At 44.3% G+C, this 20,653-nt stretch overlaps 1 protein-coding gene across 1 annotated transcript in view; it reads left to right on the top strand.

The window, feature by feature from the left end:
* Window positions 1-20,653, top strand: part of LOC147683839 (anosmin-1-like) — a 225,161-nt gene that overhangs the window by 74,855 nt on the left and 129,653 nt on the right. Inside the window, exon 2 of the mRNA XM_086944239.1 lies at window positions 16,459-16,506. Coding sequence (XP_086800365.1) covers window positions 16,459-16,506 — 48 coding nt within the window. The remainder of the gene's footprint in view (window positions 1-16,458; window positions 16,507-20,653) is intronic.

Consider the following 20,653-nt stretch of genomic DNA (forward strand, 5'->3'; position numbering starts at 1 on the left):
TAGAGAGGTCACGAGGTCTACAAAATAAAGAGCGAGTCGAGCCATATTTGCTGTACGTAAATAACATAAGGGAAAGGGCATTACTGACTGAGTTTCATCTAGGTACCATCAACCTCCACTTAAGGTTCCCCCTTGGCCATTCGACCCAAAAATCATTTTGTTCTGTCCCTGTGATGAATCACTATCTGCGGATGCTCCCAAATCACTATGTGACTTATCCTGTGGGAGCCTTTTTGAAAGATGCACTTTATTGGTGCAATTCTAATGCTTTTTAGGTGTTATTTATTGATTATAAGTGATTGCACTGGCTTGTTGAGATTCTGAAACAAATGCCACTGGAGATTCAATATTTTTCCTCTAACTATTCCAGAAGGATAGGAAAAAACACATAATTGTTTTCAACTACATTTTAATATGCCCTACATGAGCAAATGTTTTATGACAATAGTAGTGGTAGAAGTATTCGGGAACTTAGCCAATTTTTTCCCATGTTTCACAGAAACAGCATTCATGACACTTGCTAGTTACCATGTTTCCAGGTACTTTGAACTATAAGATACGATACAATTATTGATTTTTTTCCATTCATTTGTTTCGGCATGCACCAGTCCTAGCCAGACAATTGTTTCAAGGTCATTGCTATAGGTTGGCCATAATCTGTTTCTAAAATCAAACTAATTGCATAATTTACTTCAATTATTAGATATATATTATGGCCTTAATAGGATTTTCACACTCACCATATATGTCAGTAATCTGAAATAGAAGAATATAGATGAACTATTTTGACCTTTCTGTGACTTATTCTTTTTCTCTACACACATCCCTAATACAGATTGTGGATTTTTATTCTGCATCCTTATCTTTCATTTTAGGTTGCTACCCAGTCTGTTTGTCATGAAGAGGACCTATTCTAAGTCATGTTGTGGACCGAAACATCAACTGGTCTCTACTCAGTCATGCCTTTATAGCGGAAAACATCCCCCGAACTAATAACAATTCAGGGGTCTACTGTCTTTGCCACTGGGACCATAGCATATATTTTCATTGTGTACCAATAACATTTTTCACTACGCCCCACACCGCACCTTCACCTGGAGCACCTTTTGCCAAACTTTTATGTTGGTTTACATATCTGCTGTTTGTTTTGTTTATATTACATGTTTGGGTACTTATAGGACAAGAGTTTATTATAGCACTGTTGAGGCTCCCCAAGTCACTATTGACATATAGGACACCCAAATACTGTAGTTTGTTTGAAACTTATGATTACCCTTGTTCCTAGGTTTATTAGGTTTGGCCCTTGTTTTCTTTTTGACTTATCATTGCAAAGTATCCCAATACATGCAAGATCTCCCTAATGATGACCCCTTTCAAATCCCAAACCCATTCAACTCTTCATTTTGTTATAACCAGAAGGTGTTTACAGAGTAACCCTCTTCTCCTTTTTGTACAGTGCTCCATTTCTTGGTAGCCAAATTTAGTCTCTATAAATCACATCCATATATAATGCATACACAATTTATTTTGACTCCTTTCCGTATCTTGCCTAAATAAACCTCTAGGGCCAGATGTAGGAGACCAAATACCTGTCGGTAACGGCCGATTTCGGCCGTTACCGACCGGTATTTGGTGTTTGACATGTAGGGGGCTTGAGATTTACAGAATCTGTAAATTTACCGATTCCGTAAATTTACCGAATCGGTAAAATACCGAATCGTTAAATTTACTGATTCTGTAAATCCAGATAAACAGTGCCACAGGCCCTTAAGAATTCGTTAGTTACCACCCAATAATATTGGGTGGTAAATAACGAATTCCTGTGTACATGCACATCTGTGCATGTACACCTGTACCATGGGCATGTATGTGTGTCACGTGGCACACAAGCCAGAAACAGGGGTGCTACAGGGTGTCAAATTGACACCCTGTCCCCCTTGGCAATTCGGTATTTTTACCAATTCTGTAATTACCGAATCGATATTTGCCATTGATTCCTATGGGCTTTAAGGCCCATAGGAATCAATGGCAAATACTGATTCGGTAATTACCGAATCGGTAAATACCGATTCCTACCGATTCGGTATTTGATACCGAATGATTACCTACATTAGATTTACCGATTCCTGAATACCGAATCAGTAAAGTTGGGTATTTATGAATCTGTAAATCTAATTTACCTCCATCTAGCCCCTAGTTGTCTATTGGTAAATAGAGATACTGTATCCAATATAAATTTAGAATAGGATTTGTGTCCACTCCATGCTCATGATTTGATAGCATGCTTGTCTATCTCACATCCCGGTTATCGATTCAATGGCTTTCCTTCTTATTCTTGATTTTTCTTAAAGTAAATGAAAACACATTCCAAGATGATCATCGTAGATATGTAAACATGCTCGACAGTCATGTTGGAAGGACTTTTCTATTGCTTTGGGAAAAATCATCCCAAGATAGCCACAGCGCTCTAAAGTAACTATAACTTGCACCCTCATAATGCTCCGTGTTATCAATTATGTAATTTCAGATGTCATTAGGAATATTATCAATGCAGTCACTGAACATGTCGCAAGTGATGTAATATGTGATGGTATAAGTAGTGCATGGAGATGGCACAAGTTATAGCTTCCGTAGGGGACGAGTTATAGTTACTTGAGATAACTATAACTGGTGAATTTCAGTGGGGTTTGTTAGTTTAAAATATTATGTTTTAACTGCCATTAACATGTAACTATAAAGTCCTTTTAACCTTTGGTTTTTCAGTGAATTGCTAAGGTTTTGTTAATGGAAAATAAGATAATAATATAATTCCTAACTATAATGTCGCTTTAACCTTTGTTTTTTCAGTGAATTTTGTTTTTGAACGTGAAGTAAGATGTCCATCTCTGTGCAAGTTGTGAGGTTGGCCACAAGTCAGGCCCAATGCCCAACTGGTGCCCAAACCACAAAAAGATCCCCAATTTTTTTTTTTAATTGGCCCCAGGGCGTTCCCTCTAGGACCCCCTCCCCACAAGGCCCAGGATGTCAGGGTAACCATGTCTCTTAATAACTTTCTATCTTTCATTTTGTAGTACTATTGGATCGAGTCGTAAGATGGTAGCTTCAACTTTTCCTTAAGGTTGCATCCAGCAAATCAAAACACCTGCGTGAGCTCGGGGATCTGCGGATTCCCTGTGGCATGAAATTTACACTTTATTTGCTATTTATACATAAAATGTGAGCCTTAATTTCTTAAAGACTACTGAACTGGTTTACACCAATTCACAATAAGCTCACTTTCTAGATCAAGATCTAGCTTTCTGCCTGGTTTGGTGAAATTCTGTCCACTATTCTTGCAGTTTTGCTATTCACTTTTTCTATGGAAAACTGCATGGAGAAAACTTGTTTTGGGAGTCCCCCTTTTCTCATTCCCATCTTGATGGATGTATCTGAACATTTTAAGCACAAAGCTGTGTTGGTTGAGATTTTTTGTTGAAAAGTTTTGTGAAGGTTTGTCATAAGGCACCAAAGTTATTAGCAAACTAAAAATAAATTTCCTATGGAAGATGGTTCTAATTATAATTTCCCAGTGGCAACCACCACTGGGATATGTATATATATATATATATATATATATATATATATATATATATATATATATATATATATATATATATATATATATATATATATATATATATATATATATATATATATATTTTAGAAACACACACATATATAGGTATATAATACATAGTTATGGTACATATATGTGCAGATTAGTAACCCTATGAATACAAATATGCTTATCTTCACAATATTTGGTTTCGATTTTATAATCACAATATTTTGACAGGTCGTAATGTAAATGTCAATATTCTGGTCCTAATCATTTAATAGTCAGTCCTAAAAATTGATTACCTTGGCAATAGGTAACCAGTGTAAAATGTTCAGTGCTGCCAATGTGGATCATATGAAGCCATTGCAATGCAAACTTGGCACCCACATTCTGATGCCACCTAACCATTTTGAGAGAACTGCAGGTAAAACAAGGAATAAAGAATTCCAAACGGATTAAAATTGTGGCCTGTACCCCTAAGGGACATGCAGAGGATAAAAGAAAGGGAAAATGTTGTGCAGGGCATGCAAAAGGAAATAAAACAGGTAGCTGAATGATGGTTGATCTGACTGGTCAAAGGCAGCTGGTTGTCTAAATAGATACCCAAATTATGCACAATATTGGCTGGATAGGGGGAACTGAGTGACGCTGACCACAGGTACTTAGGGATGGCTTCAGAGGGAGGCCCCTGGAAAAAAACAAGACCTCTACCTCATCAGTATTGGATTTCAAGGAATTAGGTGATATCCACGAAGCAAAGTCTACCACACAACCCTAAAAGTGCTCATAAGGTTTAGTCTTGTCAACAGAGATAGGCAGCTGGGTAGCCTTAGAATGGGTCACGAAATTGACTCCATGAGACTATCAACTGGGTGAAGAAGTGTAGGAAAGATTAGAAAGGGTGGGGCTCTGCCAGGAGCGTTGCGCAAAGCCCTGCTTTGAGGACTTAAATGTGTCCAATGGGACAAATGTACTGCTGCAATATATTTGCCAAATGGGACCTGATCCAATAAAGACCTGAACCACAAATGCCAACCTCTGTCAATCCTAAGAACAAGAGCAATATATCATGGGACGGAGATGAATCAGCCGTAAGCGCATCAATCTTGATCCTGCTCCCAGAGGACCTGGCTTGTCCCTTGGGCCTGGACTTTTCCTTCTGGAGTGTTTACTTTCCATGCACCCTTCATTAATCCTCTCTCTTTGCCACCTTCAGTGCTTTGAAGCTGACAGGAAAGTGCACACTATTTGAAGGATGCCTTAATTTGCAGAACAACCAGCCTGTGACATGGTTGAAATATGTTCTGTCCAAATCAACCCAAATGAGAAACGTGGACATGTTTTAAGCACACAGATATTCTTGCCCTGAGGAACCTTGGCAGAGAGGATGAGGCAGGCAGGCGATGGATTCCTGGAAAAGCCTGGATGTTTCATCCCTTGGCATCAAAGCTGGGCTCTGTGTACGAAGCACGAATGCTCCAAATCTCTGCGAGACAGCAGTCCTGCCAAAACATGTTTTTCAGATTCTGAAGTCAAGTATGACATCCAGCAAAAACATTGGAAATCACTTTAATTTTCTAGAATTATGCTGTACCTCTGATGAGAATGTGCCTTTTCAAAGTCAAAGGTAGAATAGATGCTGTAGAGCAGTGGTTCACAACCTGTGATCCGGGCACCTCTGGGGGTCCGTGAAGCTTCCCAGGTGGTTTGCGGCTACTTAGAAAATTGAATAATATTAACAGAATAATAAAGTGTATATAAATAAAGAAGCTAAATGTACAATTGAACATTTTAAAATGTTCTGTAAATGTGAAGGAATTTGAAATTGCAGGCTAAAAATTAATCAAACGGTATATGGTATGGATTATGAGTGGCCTCAATTGAATTTAGAAAAGCTGCAACCTTTCTATTAAAATTATAATTATGATTTTTTTTCAATTTATGTGTTTAGAATCGAATACATTGTGTCATCATTTGTGTAGTTTGATGAATGCTTTTTTGGTCTCGTAGCGAAAACAGCGCGTAAGCGCTGTGTCTCGCCAGAGATCTTTTGTTACTGACTCTGCTTCCCAGGAGACAGCACCTGGCCGCGCGCATCTCGCAAAAGGCGATCGGCGCAGGCCACGCGCGCGTGAACGCGCTCGCCGTGGCTGTCTCCTGGGAAGCATACATACACAGGCACACCTCCCCCTGCACGCATGCGCACACAGCACCACACACATACACACGCGCACATACACGCACGGGGAGACGTCCCCCCCCACCCCTCCGCCGTCGCACACACACACTCACACATACAGGCATTCCCCCCTTCCCCTGAGGGGGTCACATAGCTCCCCCCAGCTCCCACAGTGATCCGCGCGCTGCCGCAGCTCACCCCAGCTGTCTCCCATCCCGGGGGGGGGGGGGGGGGGGGGCGGGGTCACTCGCTGGTGCCGGGTGCCCCCCTCCCCGGTGTGAGCCGCTCCTTGCGGGCTGCCGCTGGGTCCTCCGCAGTCCTTTCCACCTACTATCTCCCAGGGCTCCATCAGCCGGGGCCCGCAGCCGCCCCCGCGATCCCAGCCTGCACCGCGCGCGGCCGGAGGGAGGACCTCCAGCGATCCCATTGATCAGCGCGCAGCGTGGACTCCGCCTATTACTTCCTGCTTTCCTCTATCATTAGCATACATAGCAGCCGGCCCGGCATGAACATAGAAAACGGAGCGGGGCTCTGCGTGGCCTGCGGAGGCAGCCGCTGTCTTTGAAAACTATTGGTGTGTGCTCTGGTGGTATAAAAACTTCCAGTGGTGCAGCGAGTGCCCTCTCCGCGGGCACTCACAAGCCTGTATACTGTTTTGCAAAGTCAGGCGTCCCACGGAAAATTGAGCCAGCAGACGTAGGCTCTCTCCCCTCAAGCCATGCTACCGGCTTGTCCCACCGTTCGGATGACCTCTCCTCAAAGATAAGGTATGTCACTCTTTCCCTTAAGGGCGAATTCGATCCTCTGGCTCCTGAATGGAGCCCAGCAAGGGTGCAACGTCTCAGGCAGACCCCTTCGCGATCCTGGTGGTTCAGTCAGGTGCCGCCAGCCCCTTCTGGCATATGGGGTTGATGCAATATTCTTTGCTGAAGCTCACACTTTTCTGTTGCAGTCACCTTCAGCACGGCAGCCGCTCCTGGCATATGGGGTAGCCTATTAAGGACATTACAAGTCTTGACACTCCTGGCAACAAATAACTCAGAGGTGGCACTGTCTGGTATACCTGGTGACGGCAACGCGGCGATGTGGACCTGGTGCTTCCCACATGGTACTCGCAATACAGTTCAAGTCACAACGGCCCTCTCGTTGCATATGGGGGAAGCCGTATTGCTTATGCACACCGGCAATGACCCAATCGGTACACAGCTGTTTCCTCACACGTTACTCAGGGAGTATCTGTAGGGCTCTCCACTAGACCTTGCTCCTTCCAACGCATTCCTCTTCCTCATAGGGTGGCACAGACTGAGTCTTTGGGCTCTGTCGTATCCTCAGCCTTATTAGGATTGGCTAGTGTGAATAATAACAGCTGTGAGCCCGTGCCTGAGGTGCATCATCAGAGCTTTGTGAATAATAACTGCGTCAGCCCCATGGTGAGGTGCATAATTACTGCGTCAGCCCCGTGGTGAGGTGCATCATTACAGCTGCGTGAATAATAACAGCTGTGAGCCCGTGCATAAGGTGCATCATCAGAGCTTTGTGAATAATGACTGCGTCAGCCCCGTGCGTGAGGTGCATCATTAGAGCTGCGTGAATAATAACAGCTGTGAGCAACAGCACTCTTGCACACACTCAAACTGCTCACCAATTCAAAGTATGCTAAAAAATTTATGCAACGCATTGTCATACACAATGCCAATAAATCAAACTTTAATGCTGCGAGACCGATTGCATTGCAAATGCTTGTTCTGTATTTTTTGCGTAATATTTTGCGGTTTAAATCATCGACAGTGCTTAGGCTGGAGTCTTTGGCTTCCAGTTAAGACTCAGTGGGGGTCTCCAGATTCCAATAATGATTAAGTGGGGGTCCCCAAGCATCAAAAGGTTAAGAACCACTGCTTTAGAGCACTGTCATTTTTGGGGCCAAATTATTTTTCTTTATCCAAAATAGCATGAACGAGGCCATCATAAGAGGTGACTTGTAAGTACAAGTTGCATGTAAAATGCTTTTGAAATCGCATTTATATAATCTGGGTTCGTAAATGGAAAAGTTTGAAAACAGACTAAAGGGCTGATTATGACCTTAATATAACACAACAAATAGAGGAGTGTCCCCTTGAGGTTCGTTACAACCTCTGTTCTATAAGGTGCATATATTGTACCCCAAATTAGGGACAACCTTTGTCCTTAGAAGACCCCTTACTCACCAACCTAGTTGGTGACATGCTTCATCATTGGGGTCCCACCCAGACAGCCGAGTGCCATCTGGGTGTGCTGCGACACCTGACTACAGTGGAGCATGTCACCAACTAGGTTGGTGAGTGAGGGGTCTTCTAAGGACAAAGGTTGTCCCTAATTTGGGGTACAATATATGCACCTTATAGAACAGAGGTTGTAACGAACCTCAAGGGGACACTCCTCTATTTGTTGTGTTATACTAAGTTCAGGGGACCAGGAGTTCCTTCCCCACCTACATGGTGAAATACCCTTCCTGTCTCCTTTGTTGATTTTGATCTGATTATGACCTTGACAGTTGAACCACAAGGCCACACCGTTGGTGGTCGGGACAATGCGGCCAAGCCGGCGGCATCCCGACTGCCGGATTTTGACTTTACTGCCGGGCTGGTGGTGTGCCAGCTGCAGTCTTGTGGCAGTCACATGCTTCAGCTCGTATACAGAGTCTGAAGGCAATGTAGCCACACTGCGGTGCCTCCGCTGTCGCGCATGCACTGTTGTTGTGCACCATGTCATGAATGGCGCACAGTGCACGCACGATTGTTGAAGCATAGTGGGGTACAACATGCTCCCAGCCACTACCTACACTAGGCAGAATTGCCCTGTTTAGAGGCCCTTACCTTCCTTTCCACCAACCTTTTCATGGAGAGGTACCCGCCAAGAAAAGGTTGGCAGAAAAGAAGGTTGTGATCTGCACGGCGGTGGCGACATCAACACCTCCGGCACAGATCGCGCCTTTCCTCACCGCCACACCTGTGGTATCTTATATCCTGGCGGTGGCGGTAGTCTTGTGGCAGTCCAACCACCATGGTCCTAATCGGGCGGTCGGACCATTGAGGACGCAACACTCAGACCGCCATTGTGAGTACGGCAGTCTTGGGACTGCCGTACTCACGATGGCGGTCTATTCGTAATCAGGCCCGACAACAAAATCAAAAGCAGTGTGGTTAGGGGCCTTGTGTCTTTCACAAGACATTCTGGTACCCTTTTCAAATATCCACAAGGAAAACGTTTTAAAGTCAATGTGCAAAACTGCAAATTTATTCACACTTTAGCATAAGTTTTCATGCTAAAATGGAGGATACAAGTATGGATATTCAGCACAAATAGCGCATTTTTCCACAGTGGTAACAGACATAGAAGGAGTAGTGGGCATTCCTGGAGGAGTCAGAGGGAGTGTTGTGTGGAATGCAATGCAAATGAGAAAGGCAGACACATATTCAATACTGTGTTGTTATTCATCATGATTTGCAATGCCTTTCACACAGTTAGCTTCACTTCAATAAGGTGGCAGTTGAATAAGGCTTGCATATATATAGGCATGCTTGGGCACCCCTCCTCTAGTTGTTTGGTGGCAGTAGTGGTCCCTTTTTTGGGATTTCCTTCAAGGTATTGAAAGCCGCCAAACCGCTGCAGACTGGGAGAAATGGGAACCTGCTGACATTGCCGGAACATGACTGCATGGATAGGCGCAGTTTATTCAAAGCCGCTCTTTCAGGTGTGTTTATCCTAACGAGATGAGGCTGGATGTAGGAATCCGCAGAGACTACGTTTATTTTAGATTGTGGCTCTGAGTCCCTGACACCACTAACTCAGTACACATCTGGATCTGAGGCCATTCTGCCAGGAAGAAGGACTGATGCGCTACCAGGAGGGACTACCAGGGCCGGACTTGGAACCAAAACCGGCCCTGGCAAAGTGCTTGGCCGCCGCCGCCCCCCACCCACTCGGGGGGGGTTGGAGGTGCTGCCGAGCTCTTTGCCGGTGCCGGTTTTCGGCCGATTTTGTTGCAGGGCCAATTTCGACCCTGTAACAAAATCGGCCTCCAGGGGCTCAAAACCGGCCCCCACCCTTGCGGCACACCGGTGGATTGGCGGTGCCCGCTATGGCCAGTCCGGGCCTGGGGACTACCACCTGGGAGTGAGAAGGAATGGATCTCTACATGCCCTAAAAACTTAAGTGGCTCCAAGGGTTTGCTAGCTTGCCTCCTGTTTTGAAGCCTCAGGACCATCAAAGACTTAGCAGTGGAAAGAGGGGGAATCCCTGCCTTGTACCTCGTTCTATGTGGATCGGTTCAGATACGAGGCGCCCAGTCTTCACCTTAGCTAGTGATAACATATATAGCAGCCTGACATATCTAATAAATCTAGCTCCAAAACCGTTATGGGATACTACTGTTAGCAGGCAGGACCACTCAAACGAGTCAAAGGCTCGTTCCAGATCCAGCATAAACTGCCTCCTTGGGGCCGAGCAGCTGGGCATATTTCAGTATGCAAAAAAATTGCCGCAGATTGAGGGAGGTGGTGCATGTCAGGACAAACCCATTTTGATATGGGTGTGCTAATGCTGGGGTCAACAGGGATAGCGTATCTGCCAATTCTTTTGCTAAGATTTTCGATTCTGTCTTAAGTAAGGCCAATGGCCTATATGAGCATAGGGCATCTAGGTCTCTGCCAGGTTTTGGCAATTAAATTACAAGTGCTTCTTGTAGGGATACTGAGGGACAGGACGTCCTCGACGCCTCATCACATAGAGCCTGCAATCGTGACATCAATAATGGGGCGTAAGCCTTATAGAACTCCGCGGGCTATCCATCCGGGCCCGGCGTTCAACCAGTTGGAAAAGGCCAGTATTGCTTCACGTATTTCAAATGGCCTAATGGGTTCATCTAGCAGGCACAGCACTACAGCTTTGAATTGGTATAATACCAACCAAGCCAACCTGAAATTAGCAAAAGCATCCCCTGACAGAATGCCTCGCTCTAATAGAGCTCTTCGGAGAGGTATAGGTGTGTCCAGACACAAGGAAGCACCCAGTATAAGTAAACAAATACTCTTTCAGGCATAGAGTGACAAATAATGTATGACAAAAAAGAAGCAGAGAACTCTGTGTAGTTGTTAACTTTAGGTGGAAAGCAGCTCCTGTATTGAGGACTCTAAACACCAGCGACACTCTAGATCTGCTCACCTCAAATGTCTGTTTTTCTATCAAAGTCTTTAAGCATAGGATTAGCACAGTGCCATCCACGCCCAGATAGAAAAGGACAAAGTCTTTTGCCATTTCTACAGCAAAGTTTTTAAGCATAGGCAGTGGCGGCTCCTCTATGTGGGCGTTTGGGCGCGGCCCCCTGCTTTCTCTCTGTGGGAGAAGGCAGAAACAAATGGTAGTTATTACCATAATAACTACCATTTGTTTCTTCCTTCTCGCACGGCGTGAAAGCTGAAATTCCTGGTTGGGGTGGGCGGTGTTTCTCGAGGGCAGGGGGGAGTGGCTTGCCCACTTTTGTTAATACTGACTGTTTGGGCAGCCTGAGGCTGCCCAAACAGACAGTATTAACAACAGTGGGCAAGCCAAACCCCCCTGCCCTCGAGAAACACCGCCCACTCTCCCTGTTCTCTCAGTATGCTGCAGCATACAGAGAGAAAATGACGCGGGTGGGGCAGCGGCCTGACCAATCGCAAGGCTGCGGTGGATGGGAGGGAGTCTGCCTGCAGTGTGATGACGTGTACTGCAGGAATTGAAAACAGGACGGCGGGAGTCTCCGGCCGGGATGCTTTAACTCTTTTTTTCCCCTTAAACCCCTCCTGCCTCCCCCCATCCCTTCCGGGGCACGGCGACCCCATTTCCACCCCCCCCCCCGGGCACAGCTGCAGTGCTGAGAGGCACTTACAACCGGCGCCGTCCTCGCACAGCCTCCTCTGGACCCCGGGATGCCTCTGCTCTGAGCCTCCGACCCCTGCTGCCCCTGCTGCTCTGGGCATTCTTGGCATGGCAGGCTCTGTCCAGCACCGTGCACCTCCACTGTGCCAATGACTGCAGCAGCGGGCGCTGCACCTACACCGTGCCCAGCCTGCACGAGGCCAGCTGCCCTGACCCGGGCCAGGCCGGGCCCGCCGTTCAGGAGTTGCAGTGGGAGCTGGAGGCCCTGAGGAATGAGAAGGCTGAGGCTAAAGCTCAGGCCGCCAGAGCCGAGGCTTCCTACCGGGACCTGCTGAGGGACAAGGGCACCCTGGAAGAGGAGAAGAGGCAGCTGGAGCGGGAGATGGTGAGCCTGGGACGGAGCCTGGAGAGCAGCAGCCGGGAGGTGGCACAGCTCATAAACAGCCAGTGCCCCCCCAGCCAGGAGACCCCCGTGCAGGATGGCCAGTCAGGGGGCAGACAAGGTGAGTGCTGGGCTGACTAACACTGCACCCTCAGGCAGAAGGGCGCACGCGTTTCATTCACTGACACAGGGTGACAGGAGGGAAAGAAATGTCCGCATGAACCCTTTCTTTTTATTGCATTGTGTTTTAAAAAGATAAATGCAGATGCATAGTTATCAATAGATCAGCAGGTGCAGTGCAACCGGAGTAGAGGGCCTTGCGCCCCAATTATATCTCTTCACTTCCAAACCTAAGCTGGGAGTTAATTTCCCTTGATCGCGTTAAGCCCCGTGGCACCTTTGCTACACAATGAATAAAAGGCGCACACGTGAAGATGTGCACTTTAGTGCAAGCATGGGTACAAGGTGCAAGAAACAACAGCCGTGTCAGGAGGTGCGATGTGCTCAGTGAGGGTGTACATAATTATCGTAAAGGAACCATGCTCTGTGATGCCATCCAGCAAGCTTGATGTGCCCACAGAGGCACGGCTGTGATGAAATGTGTGGCAAGAGGTAGCACAGTAAAGCAAGACTTTTTTTTTTCCAATGACATCCTTGCCGAGGCATTAAATAAACGTGTGTTTTTTAATAGCTCTAACGAACACACATCTATAGGTTTCTAACGTCCATAGCCGGAATTCGAACTCCCGACCATAAGAACACTGCTTTTGCAGTTTTATATGGACTCCTTCCGAAGTGCTTTGCACGAGCTGCAATCGGTCAATCCACAGTAGTATTTCTCTTTTTGAAAGGTCTGGGCTAAAGGAAGCCATTGGATTGGTTTCACTTAAAGCCCTGGATGTAAGTTATGCAGCCCCTCCCCCACTCCATGGGGGACCTTCGTGATCCAAGGCCTTTGTTGCTAACTCTGCTGTCATATCTACACTTTCACAAAAGCTTTATTAACCTTCTTGATTTTTCAAATGTGCTTAAAAGTGCACTATTTACCCACTTTTTTTTCCCAAACTTTTTCTCAGGGGGAGAACCCCCTAAACGCCCCTTATGCCGGTCAGGCTTGCTGAATTTGCTCGCTCACACGATACATCCACCCACAACTTTCACGCCTCACCACTTTCAAATGTCACCAGCCGCCACTGAGCATAGGACTAGCACAATGCTGTCCTTGCTGAACTGTAAAATGACAAAAGCCATTTATCACTCCAGGCACAATATTACAGCTTTGGATTGATAAAATACCAACCAAGCCAACCTGAAATGAGCAAAAGCAACCCCCGACACAGTGCCTCGCTCTAATTAGAGCTCTTCAGAGAGGTATGGCTTTGTCCAGACACAAGGGAGCACCCAGTATAAGTCATAAAATTACCCTTTCAGGCATAAAGTAACAAATAATGCATGCAAAAAAAAGCAGAGAACTCTGGGTAGTTCTCACATTTAGGTGGAAAGCAGCTCCTGTATAGAGCACTCTCAACACCAGCGACACTCTAGATCTGCTCACCTCAAATGTCTGCTTTTCTATCAATTTCTTTAAACATAGTATTAGCACAGTGCCATCCACGTTGAGATAGAAAGGGACAAAGGGGCAGATTTACAAGCCCCTTGCGCCACTTTGGCATACCTTTTCCCATGTTAAAAGTGGGGCAAAAGTGGAGCAAGGGGCTTGTAAATCTGCCCCAAAGTCTTTTGCCATTTCTACAGCAAAGTCTTTAAGTACTGAAAGGGTATTGTTTTGACTAATCCTATGCTTAAAGACTTTGATAGAAAAGCAGACATTTGAGGTGAGCAGATCTATATCCAGGATTTTTTAGATTTATAAAAAGAATGTCAAAAGGACTTTGGTTTTTATATATATACAAAAAATGTGTGAGAATGGAAAAAAGTGTAAAAAAACTTAATTTTTGAAAGAAAGAAAAAATTGAAAAAATGTAAATGGAACAGGAAGACATAAATGTTTATGTTAAACACATAATATGATTGTAAAAAATATTGTAAAAAACCATGATACGAATTGTTATGCTTTCTACTATGTCTATTGTAAGTATGTCTTTAAAAAAGAAAAAAATCTAACAAACAAACCACGGACATTATGCCATGTGCTACTCCCCAGAAGTGCCTGCATTTGCTCTTTTCACATTTGCGAATGAGTGTTTGTTTATTTAGAAAATTGAACAGCTCTGTGAATAACAACAAAATAAATAATGCATTAAATAATCTAATGTAATTTGAATTGTCCCTTATATTTTGTTGCCTTTTCTTGTATATTTTGTTAGCTGAACACACAGAACACAACCTATCACAATTGAAAATTAGGTTGATAAATGCTCTTTCCAATGGTTGTATGTGCTGAAGATGAATGATTAGTATTCATTTACAAAAAAATATGTATACAAAAAGTAGATCTTATATACTATGATATACTTCACATTGTGTGGTATCATTTGGATTACAAAATACTTTTATGTAGTAAAATATTATTCAATCAATATTTACATAATGCATTATACCAAATAATAACGCACACAATTACATAATGTCAAATATATGCTTAATCATTCTAAGACACCATAAGCATTCTCAATAGTAAGTAACAAGATCAGAGTAGGTGTTAAACAGTCAACAGCATATATTTCTCATGTTCTATGGAATAGTTCATTTTCTTGGTCTGCAAAATCTCATATGGGTTGTGCTGAGCAGTGGTTCTAGCATTTCTGTGCCTTGTACCTTAAACCTAATATTATTATTATTATTATTATGTTTCTTATATAGCGCCTGAATCGACCCCTGAAGGGGTATCTCCGCGCTTGCCTTGGGAACCCGTCCTGGCTTTTCCCTGTGAGATAGCCCCTACAGGGCATCCCCAAGGTGAAAGCCAGGCATCCCGCCGCGGGGGGCCGTTGTGGAGATTAAGCAAGCTTAATGCCCAGAGTTGCAGAGTGTGAACCCATGATTAGGTCAGGCACCGAAGCGAGAATTATCGAGTCCATGGACATTTGAGCTCAAGACCCTGCCGCGTCGGGAATTGAACCCTGGTCCCGGTCTGACCTCTGCTTCAGGGTCTGCCTGCTCTAACCAGTGAGCCACACTTCTCCACAATTTGTATTGCGTAGTGGTCCCATCTTCTCTGCTGTCTGCATGACTGTACATTTGTGCACTGTAATTAGGCCTCGCCTGTGATTCTACCCTTTTGAAATTTATTCTGAGCAGGTGTCCTGCCATCCTGCTGCCTCAGTATGACACTCCGAAGTATTTGTGACTTCTAAAAGTCACTAAAATGAAAAATAGAAAGAAGGTGTGAACTCTCTTTAAACCCAGGTGAATCCTACCTGGTTCAGGTTCTAATCTTCAATAGATTCCCTGTACTTTAGGGGATACGGGCTTCCTGGTCTCGAAAGAGGTGTTGTCCTTTGTAGTCACACATTCGTCAAGAGGTTTTAATGACTATCAAAGTCACACATACTTCGGAAGGGATCCATTAGCTCTGAAGAATGCCCCAGACCACTTTGGTTATCATCATTGGGCTGAAACATGTTGCCAGATGAGGAACAGGTTTGAGCCATTATCCTGATTATACCCATTCAAGATTGTGTTTAGTGATACCCGGTGCCCCTTTGAATAAAAGTAATAACCTGACACCACCGAGGTATTATTAAATATCCAGATCCTGTCTTTGTCCAGTTAGTCTTATTCAAGAACTCCTTTCTTCCATTGAAGTCTTTGAGGAGATGAGTCTGTCCTGGTGGTATTTACCTACCTGGTTGGGGAGAGGATGCCGATGATGGAGATGATGAAGCTTGAAACTATTATGTGTGTGAGGTTTCCTCTTCCATAAAGATGCCTTTCTTTATAAACACAGCATAAGTCCAAAACGTTTTTGGCTTCCCGTCTGTTCCTATAATTAGTAGGCAATCAGATAGAGAGATTTGTGTTTCTCTCACACTTCCATTGATGCTACCTTACTTTGTCTTGTGGCAGCCTTCAAGAGAGGTGCTTAGAGCTCCTTTCCAGTGTGCATGAATGTAGAATCAAGTCTGTTGTGTGATGATGTGTTGTTCAGTAACTTAAGCAGGTAGCTTGAGTGAGCTTGGCTTGGCTATTTTTCTTATTCACTTCTTGATTTCAAGTCTAAGTTGCCAATGCTTCTTGTGTAGTGTTGGCTTCTGGGGATAGTTGTTCCCCTAGTTAGGGTGGTTTGCTTGTTGCTTTATGAAGCTTTTTTGTGTTTCCAGGAAGTCCTTAGTGAAGTGTTTCATGTTATAACCTATTGCTATCAAAGACGTTTATTCCACTTTTACTGTACATCGAATTGTATTTTGACTGCAACCAAAAATTTTCACTTTTTCTTCTCTCTAGAATGATGACATTTTGAATTGGTGTGACAGCAACAGAAGATGTTCTCAGGTAAGGCAAGTTAATCCTGGTGGGCCAACATTTTTATTTAATAATGCCCTACAATTAGATTGTGTGTTGGAGTCTGACTACCTCAAATATTTTTGTTGGTTTGCTGTTAGTGACCTTTATAACTTGGATGAAGCCACCCTTTTAGTATTAGTGTCTGTTGACAGTGTTGACATAGAGCCTGTCCACATAGGGTCTCCTGCAACAAAAGCATGTGTGCCTTTTTGTTTAGCCATTTTGATCACAATGCTGATTGGGTCGTCTGGGATTTAAATCTACAGCTCCTTTGTAATCCTTCAAATGAACTAAACTCTCATTATTGTTATGTAATAATCAAAGCTGTCTGCTGCTGTACATGCCCTACTCCATTGATCCAGAGACATACAGATGACACGCAGCTGTAAGTAACATTGTAAACCCAACTAGCATAAGGAGCTACACGTTTTCTCTAGCGATAACAAAAACAACAAGGTGATGTATGGAATGCTTGAATTAATCTCAGTCACTGTCAATCACTCGGATAGCATCCCAATCCACTGGTCTTCAGCTCACCATGCCACCTCAGTTTGGACTCAGCCATATGCAAATCAGCCTTGACCCAGCTCTGCATGGGAACAGTCCAGCCCGAACTGCCAGGTCAGGTCCTCCCTTAACCAGAACAAAAGCGACCTAGGACTGGTTTCGCCCTAGTTAGGACTCTTCAGCCAGGTTTAGCTTGGTTCCAGTAGCAAAGTGATCCCAGAACCCACATATGGGCATACCCGGTGCACTTAGAGCGGCAAATGCAAAAACAACAAGGTGATAGGTGGAATGTTTAAATTAATCTCAGCCACTGGCAATTGACCGGTCCGCATCCCAGTCCATTTTTTTGGCCCACCAAGCTGTACCTCGCTGATCAGCCAATAACTAGGGCAAAATTGTTCCTGGTTGTTGTGCTCCGGTTCAGGAAGGACCTAGCTTAGCAGTTTGTGCTGAATTGTTCCCAGATGAACAGTGTCAAGCCTGATTTCATATGGCTGGGTCCAAACTGAGGAGGTGTGGAGAGCAAAAGAAAGATGGGTTGGAGTGTTACCCTAAGCTATTGCCAGTTAGACTCATTGGAAGCAGCCTCCTATAGCCTTTTGTACGCCTCTCTAGCAGCAAAGCTTGTCTAAGGGTTATTTTATTAAAATGCAGTGGCAGCTAAAACAAGTCTGTGCAGTCAGCTCGTTGGATACCATTCGTTCCTCTCTTCAGTATTCTATCAAATACTAAAGTCCACATTCTGTGCCCATCATGCATAGAATACTGTCTGGATGTTTTAAGACAAGTTGTGGGGGTGTCAAAGAACTTGGAGAATTAGAGAGTGCCAATGATTGTGGGTGCGGGAATTTGTGGTGGTGTAACAACAGCCCCTGTGGGAAAGATCCTTTACAACGCAACCATTACATCGCACTACACTTACAACGCAGTCATTACATCGCAACATCCTTTACAATGCACGTCACTACAACGCAGGCATTACAACGCATTACACTACATCACATGTCACTACAACGTAGGCATTACAACGCATACTATTAAAATGCATACCATTACAGCGCATAGTACCCCTAGACTGTACAAAACTTACCCTACTGTTGCACCCCCTGGAGTTAGAATAGTAATTTTTACACCTACACTATCCAACACTTACCCTACAGTTGCACCCCCTGGAATTAGAATAGAAATTGTAACCCATACACTATCCAACACTTACCCTACTGTTGCACCCCCTGGAGTTAAATAGTAATTTTTACCCCTATACTATCCAACACTTACCCTTCTGTTGCACTCCCTGGAGTTAGAATAGTAATTTTTACCCCTACACTATCCAACACTTACCCTACTGTTGCACCCCCGGGAGTTAGAATAGTAATTTTTTCCCCTATACTTTCCAATGCTTACCGTAAATGCAATGTAATGGTATGCGTTGTAATGGTATGCGTTGTAAAGGAATAATGCGATGTAAAGGAATGTGTTGTGAAGGTAGTTTCTAAAAATGCGATGTAATGGAGTGCGATGTAATGGAGTGCGTTGTAAAGGATGTTGCGATGTAAAAACTGTGCTGTAACGTCATACATTCGCCCCTGCAGCCCCTGCAATGTGGATGGGCCGAGCTCCAGGGGGCCCACTCCAGCACTGTGCACGGGCGGTGGGGCCCTTGCCTGAAAGCTCCTTACTGGGTTTGGAGCGTGTAGGTCACCCTCCGTGAACTTTATAGTGGGTCTTCCTCATGTTGAGCTAAGCCACTGGGAATAATGTGGATATTCAATCACAAAGCTCTGATGTCAGAGCTGAAGTGTACTGTGTGGAAATAACTGGTCCAGCTCTAAGCACATGAACTATAGTTAAAATTGTTAATGATGACTTCTCTAATGTGCTCCCTGAAGTTGTTGCCATGCATTCTAGTTGTCTTAAAGTGAGTGACGAAGGCCCATAGTGCACCATGCTCCCACTCCCCACCACAATTTACACCTTTTCATTTTTGAGGAAAAATTCAATGTGAGCACGCGTGGTGAACGGCCCCATCTAGTGTACCAATGTGTGCGTGTGCATGTATGTGCGTGCGTACGCGTATATGTTGCAAAGTACCGCCTATGAAAACTTTGCAATAAAACTACTTCAATCAACAGTACGTGTGAAGATGGCCAGTTCCCTGGGGATTAGTGTTAGACTGTAACCCAATGTTAATTTAAGACATAATTGGAATAATATGAATTCAGATTAGTGGAATGTTTTCAGTGCTTCGTGTAGTTTGGGCCTGCTGCCATGAAGAGCTAAAATTTGACCATAATCATCACTTCGAACTTCTTTTGCTTGGCACAGGCCATACTCTCCTTCTCCGGCTTCAGTCCAAAGATGGCAGAGAAGCCTGTCTGTACCAGGAACGTTGGAAGGTGAAGACAACATATTTGCCAAAGTGTACACTCCCTGATCCAATTGCATTTTTTGTTTCTAACTATATTGTTTCATACTGTATTTTGGTTTTCAGAATATAAAATGTACTTTTCTGTTGTGATCTCCCCTGTTAACTGGCTGTCATCAAATGTCACAGACAAAGGCGGAGAGTAGAAAGCATAAGACTTTGCCATCACTCAGCAACCTAAATTAGCACCTGCATTGTTCTTTGCCTAAGCCCACTAGTAGAAGGACCATGAAGGGACTACATGAGCCAGGTAAGGCCATGGTACTGTTGTATTGTCAGTCGGCCCATACATTTGTCTCCTTTCTTTAATTTGTACCACTCTCTTAGTCCTCGGATGGACCTTGTGTTGTGCGAGAGGGGTCGGACATAAAGGGTCCTAACCGTCATCCAAGGAGGACCAGTAATTGGATAACTGGACCACAAAGTAGAAATCAGATTCATGTAAATTACTCTCAGGACAATGCTGTAAAGGCATAGGATTATCACTTCAAGCCCAAATCCCCTGAAGAAACGTAGGCAAAGCAAAAAATCATAAATACCAAGAGCTCGGTTAAAGCTATACAGAATAATAGCATTAGTATTTGATGCTCTGAAATCTCTCAATATGATCCCTCCTGATCATTGGTGAATCAAAATTAATAACGCACATTAATTTGGAAGGAAATAAACCATGATAGCTGAGTCAATGTGGTAATTTTAGTCTAGTTAATCAAAATGTAAAGAACGACAAATGCATTGGTAACTTTGCATCAGGTTATAATACGATTTGGTCAAATTCTAATAATATAACAAAAGCTCAAGAGTTCAGGAAAGTATCCAATGCCCCAGCTATGCCTGAGCCTACACCAAATCTCCAGAGCTGTCCTTAGGACCTTCAGACGGACCCTCTTGAAGAACCTAGGTGATCCAAATTTATACAGAAATGCTTCACCATTGCCTCCCCCTTCTACCCGCACCATTTCGCCTAACAACTTCCCCCAAGCTGATTCCCCTGGCTTAACTAACAACATCCGTATGCTTTTAAACTGGAACGCTTCAGCATATAGTCTTACATCTGGGAGCGCCAACCCTCCTTTTTTTAGTCTGCGTCTAAGTTTTCTCCATGCTAGTCGAACCCCTTTGTTGCCCCAAATGAAACTGTTGATCTTACTCTGTACTTTACTGAGACTTTTACCTGCAAATGTCAAAGGAACTGAAGAAAAG

Source organism: Lissotriton vulgaris, chromosome 11 (genome assembly GCF_964263255.1).
Source record: "Lissotriton vulgaris chromosome 11, aLisVul1.2, whole genome shotgun sequence".
Taxonomy (NCBI): domain Eukaryota; kingdom Metazoa; phylum Chordata; class Amphibia; order Caudata; family Salamandridae; genus Lissotriton; species Lissotriton vulgaris.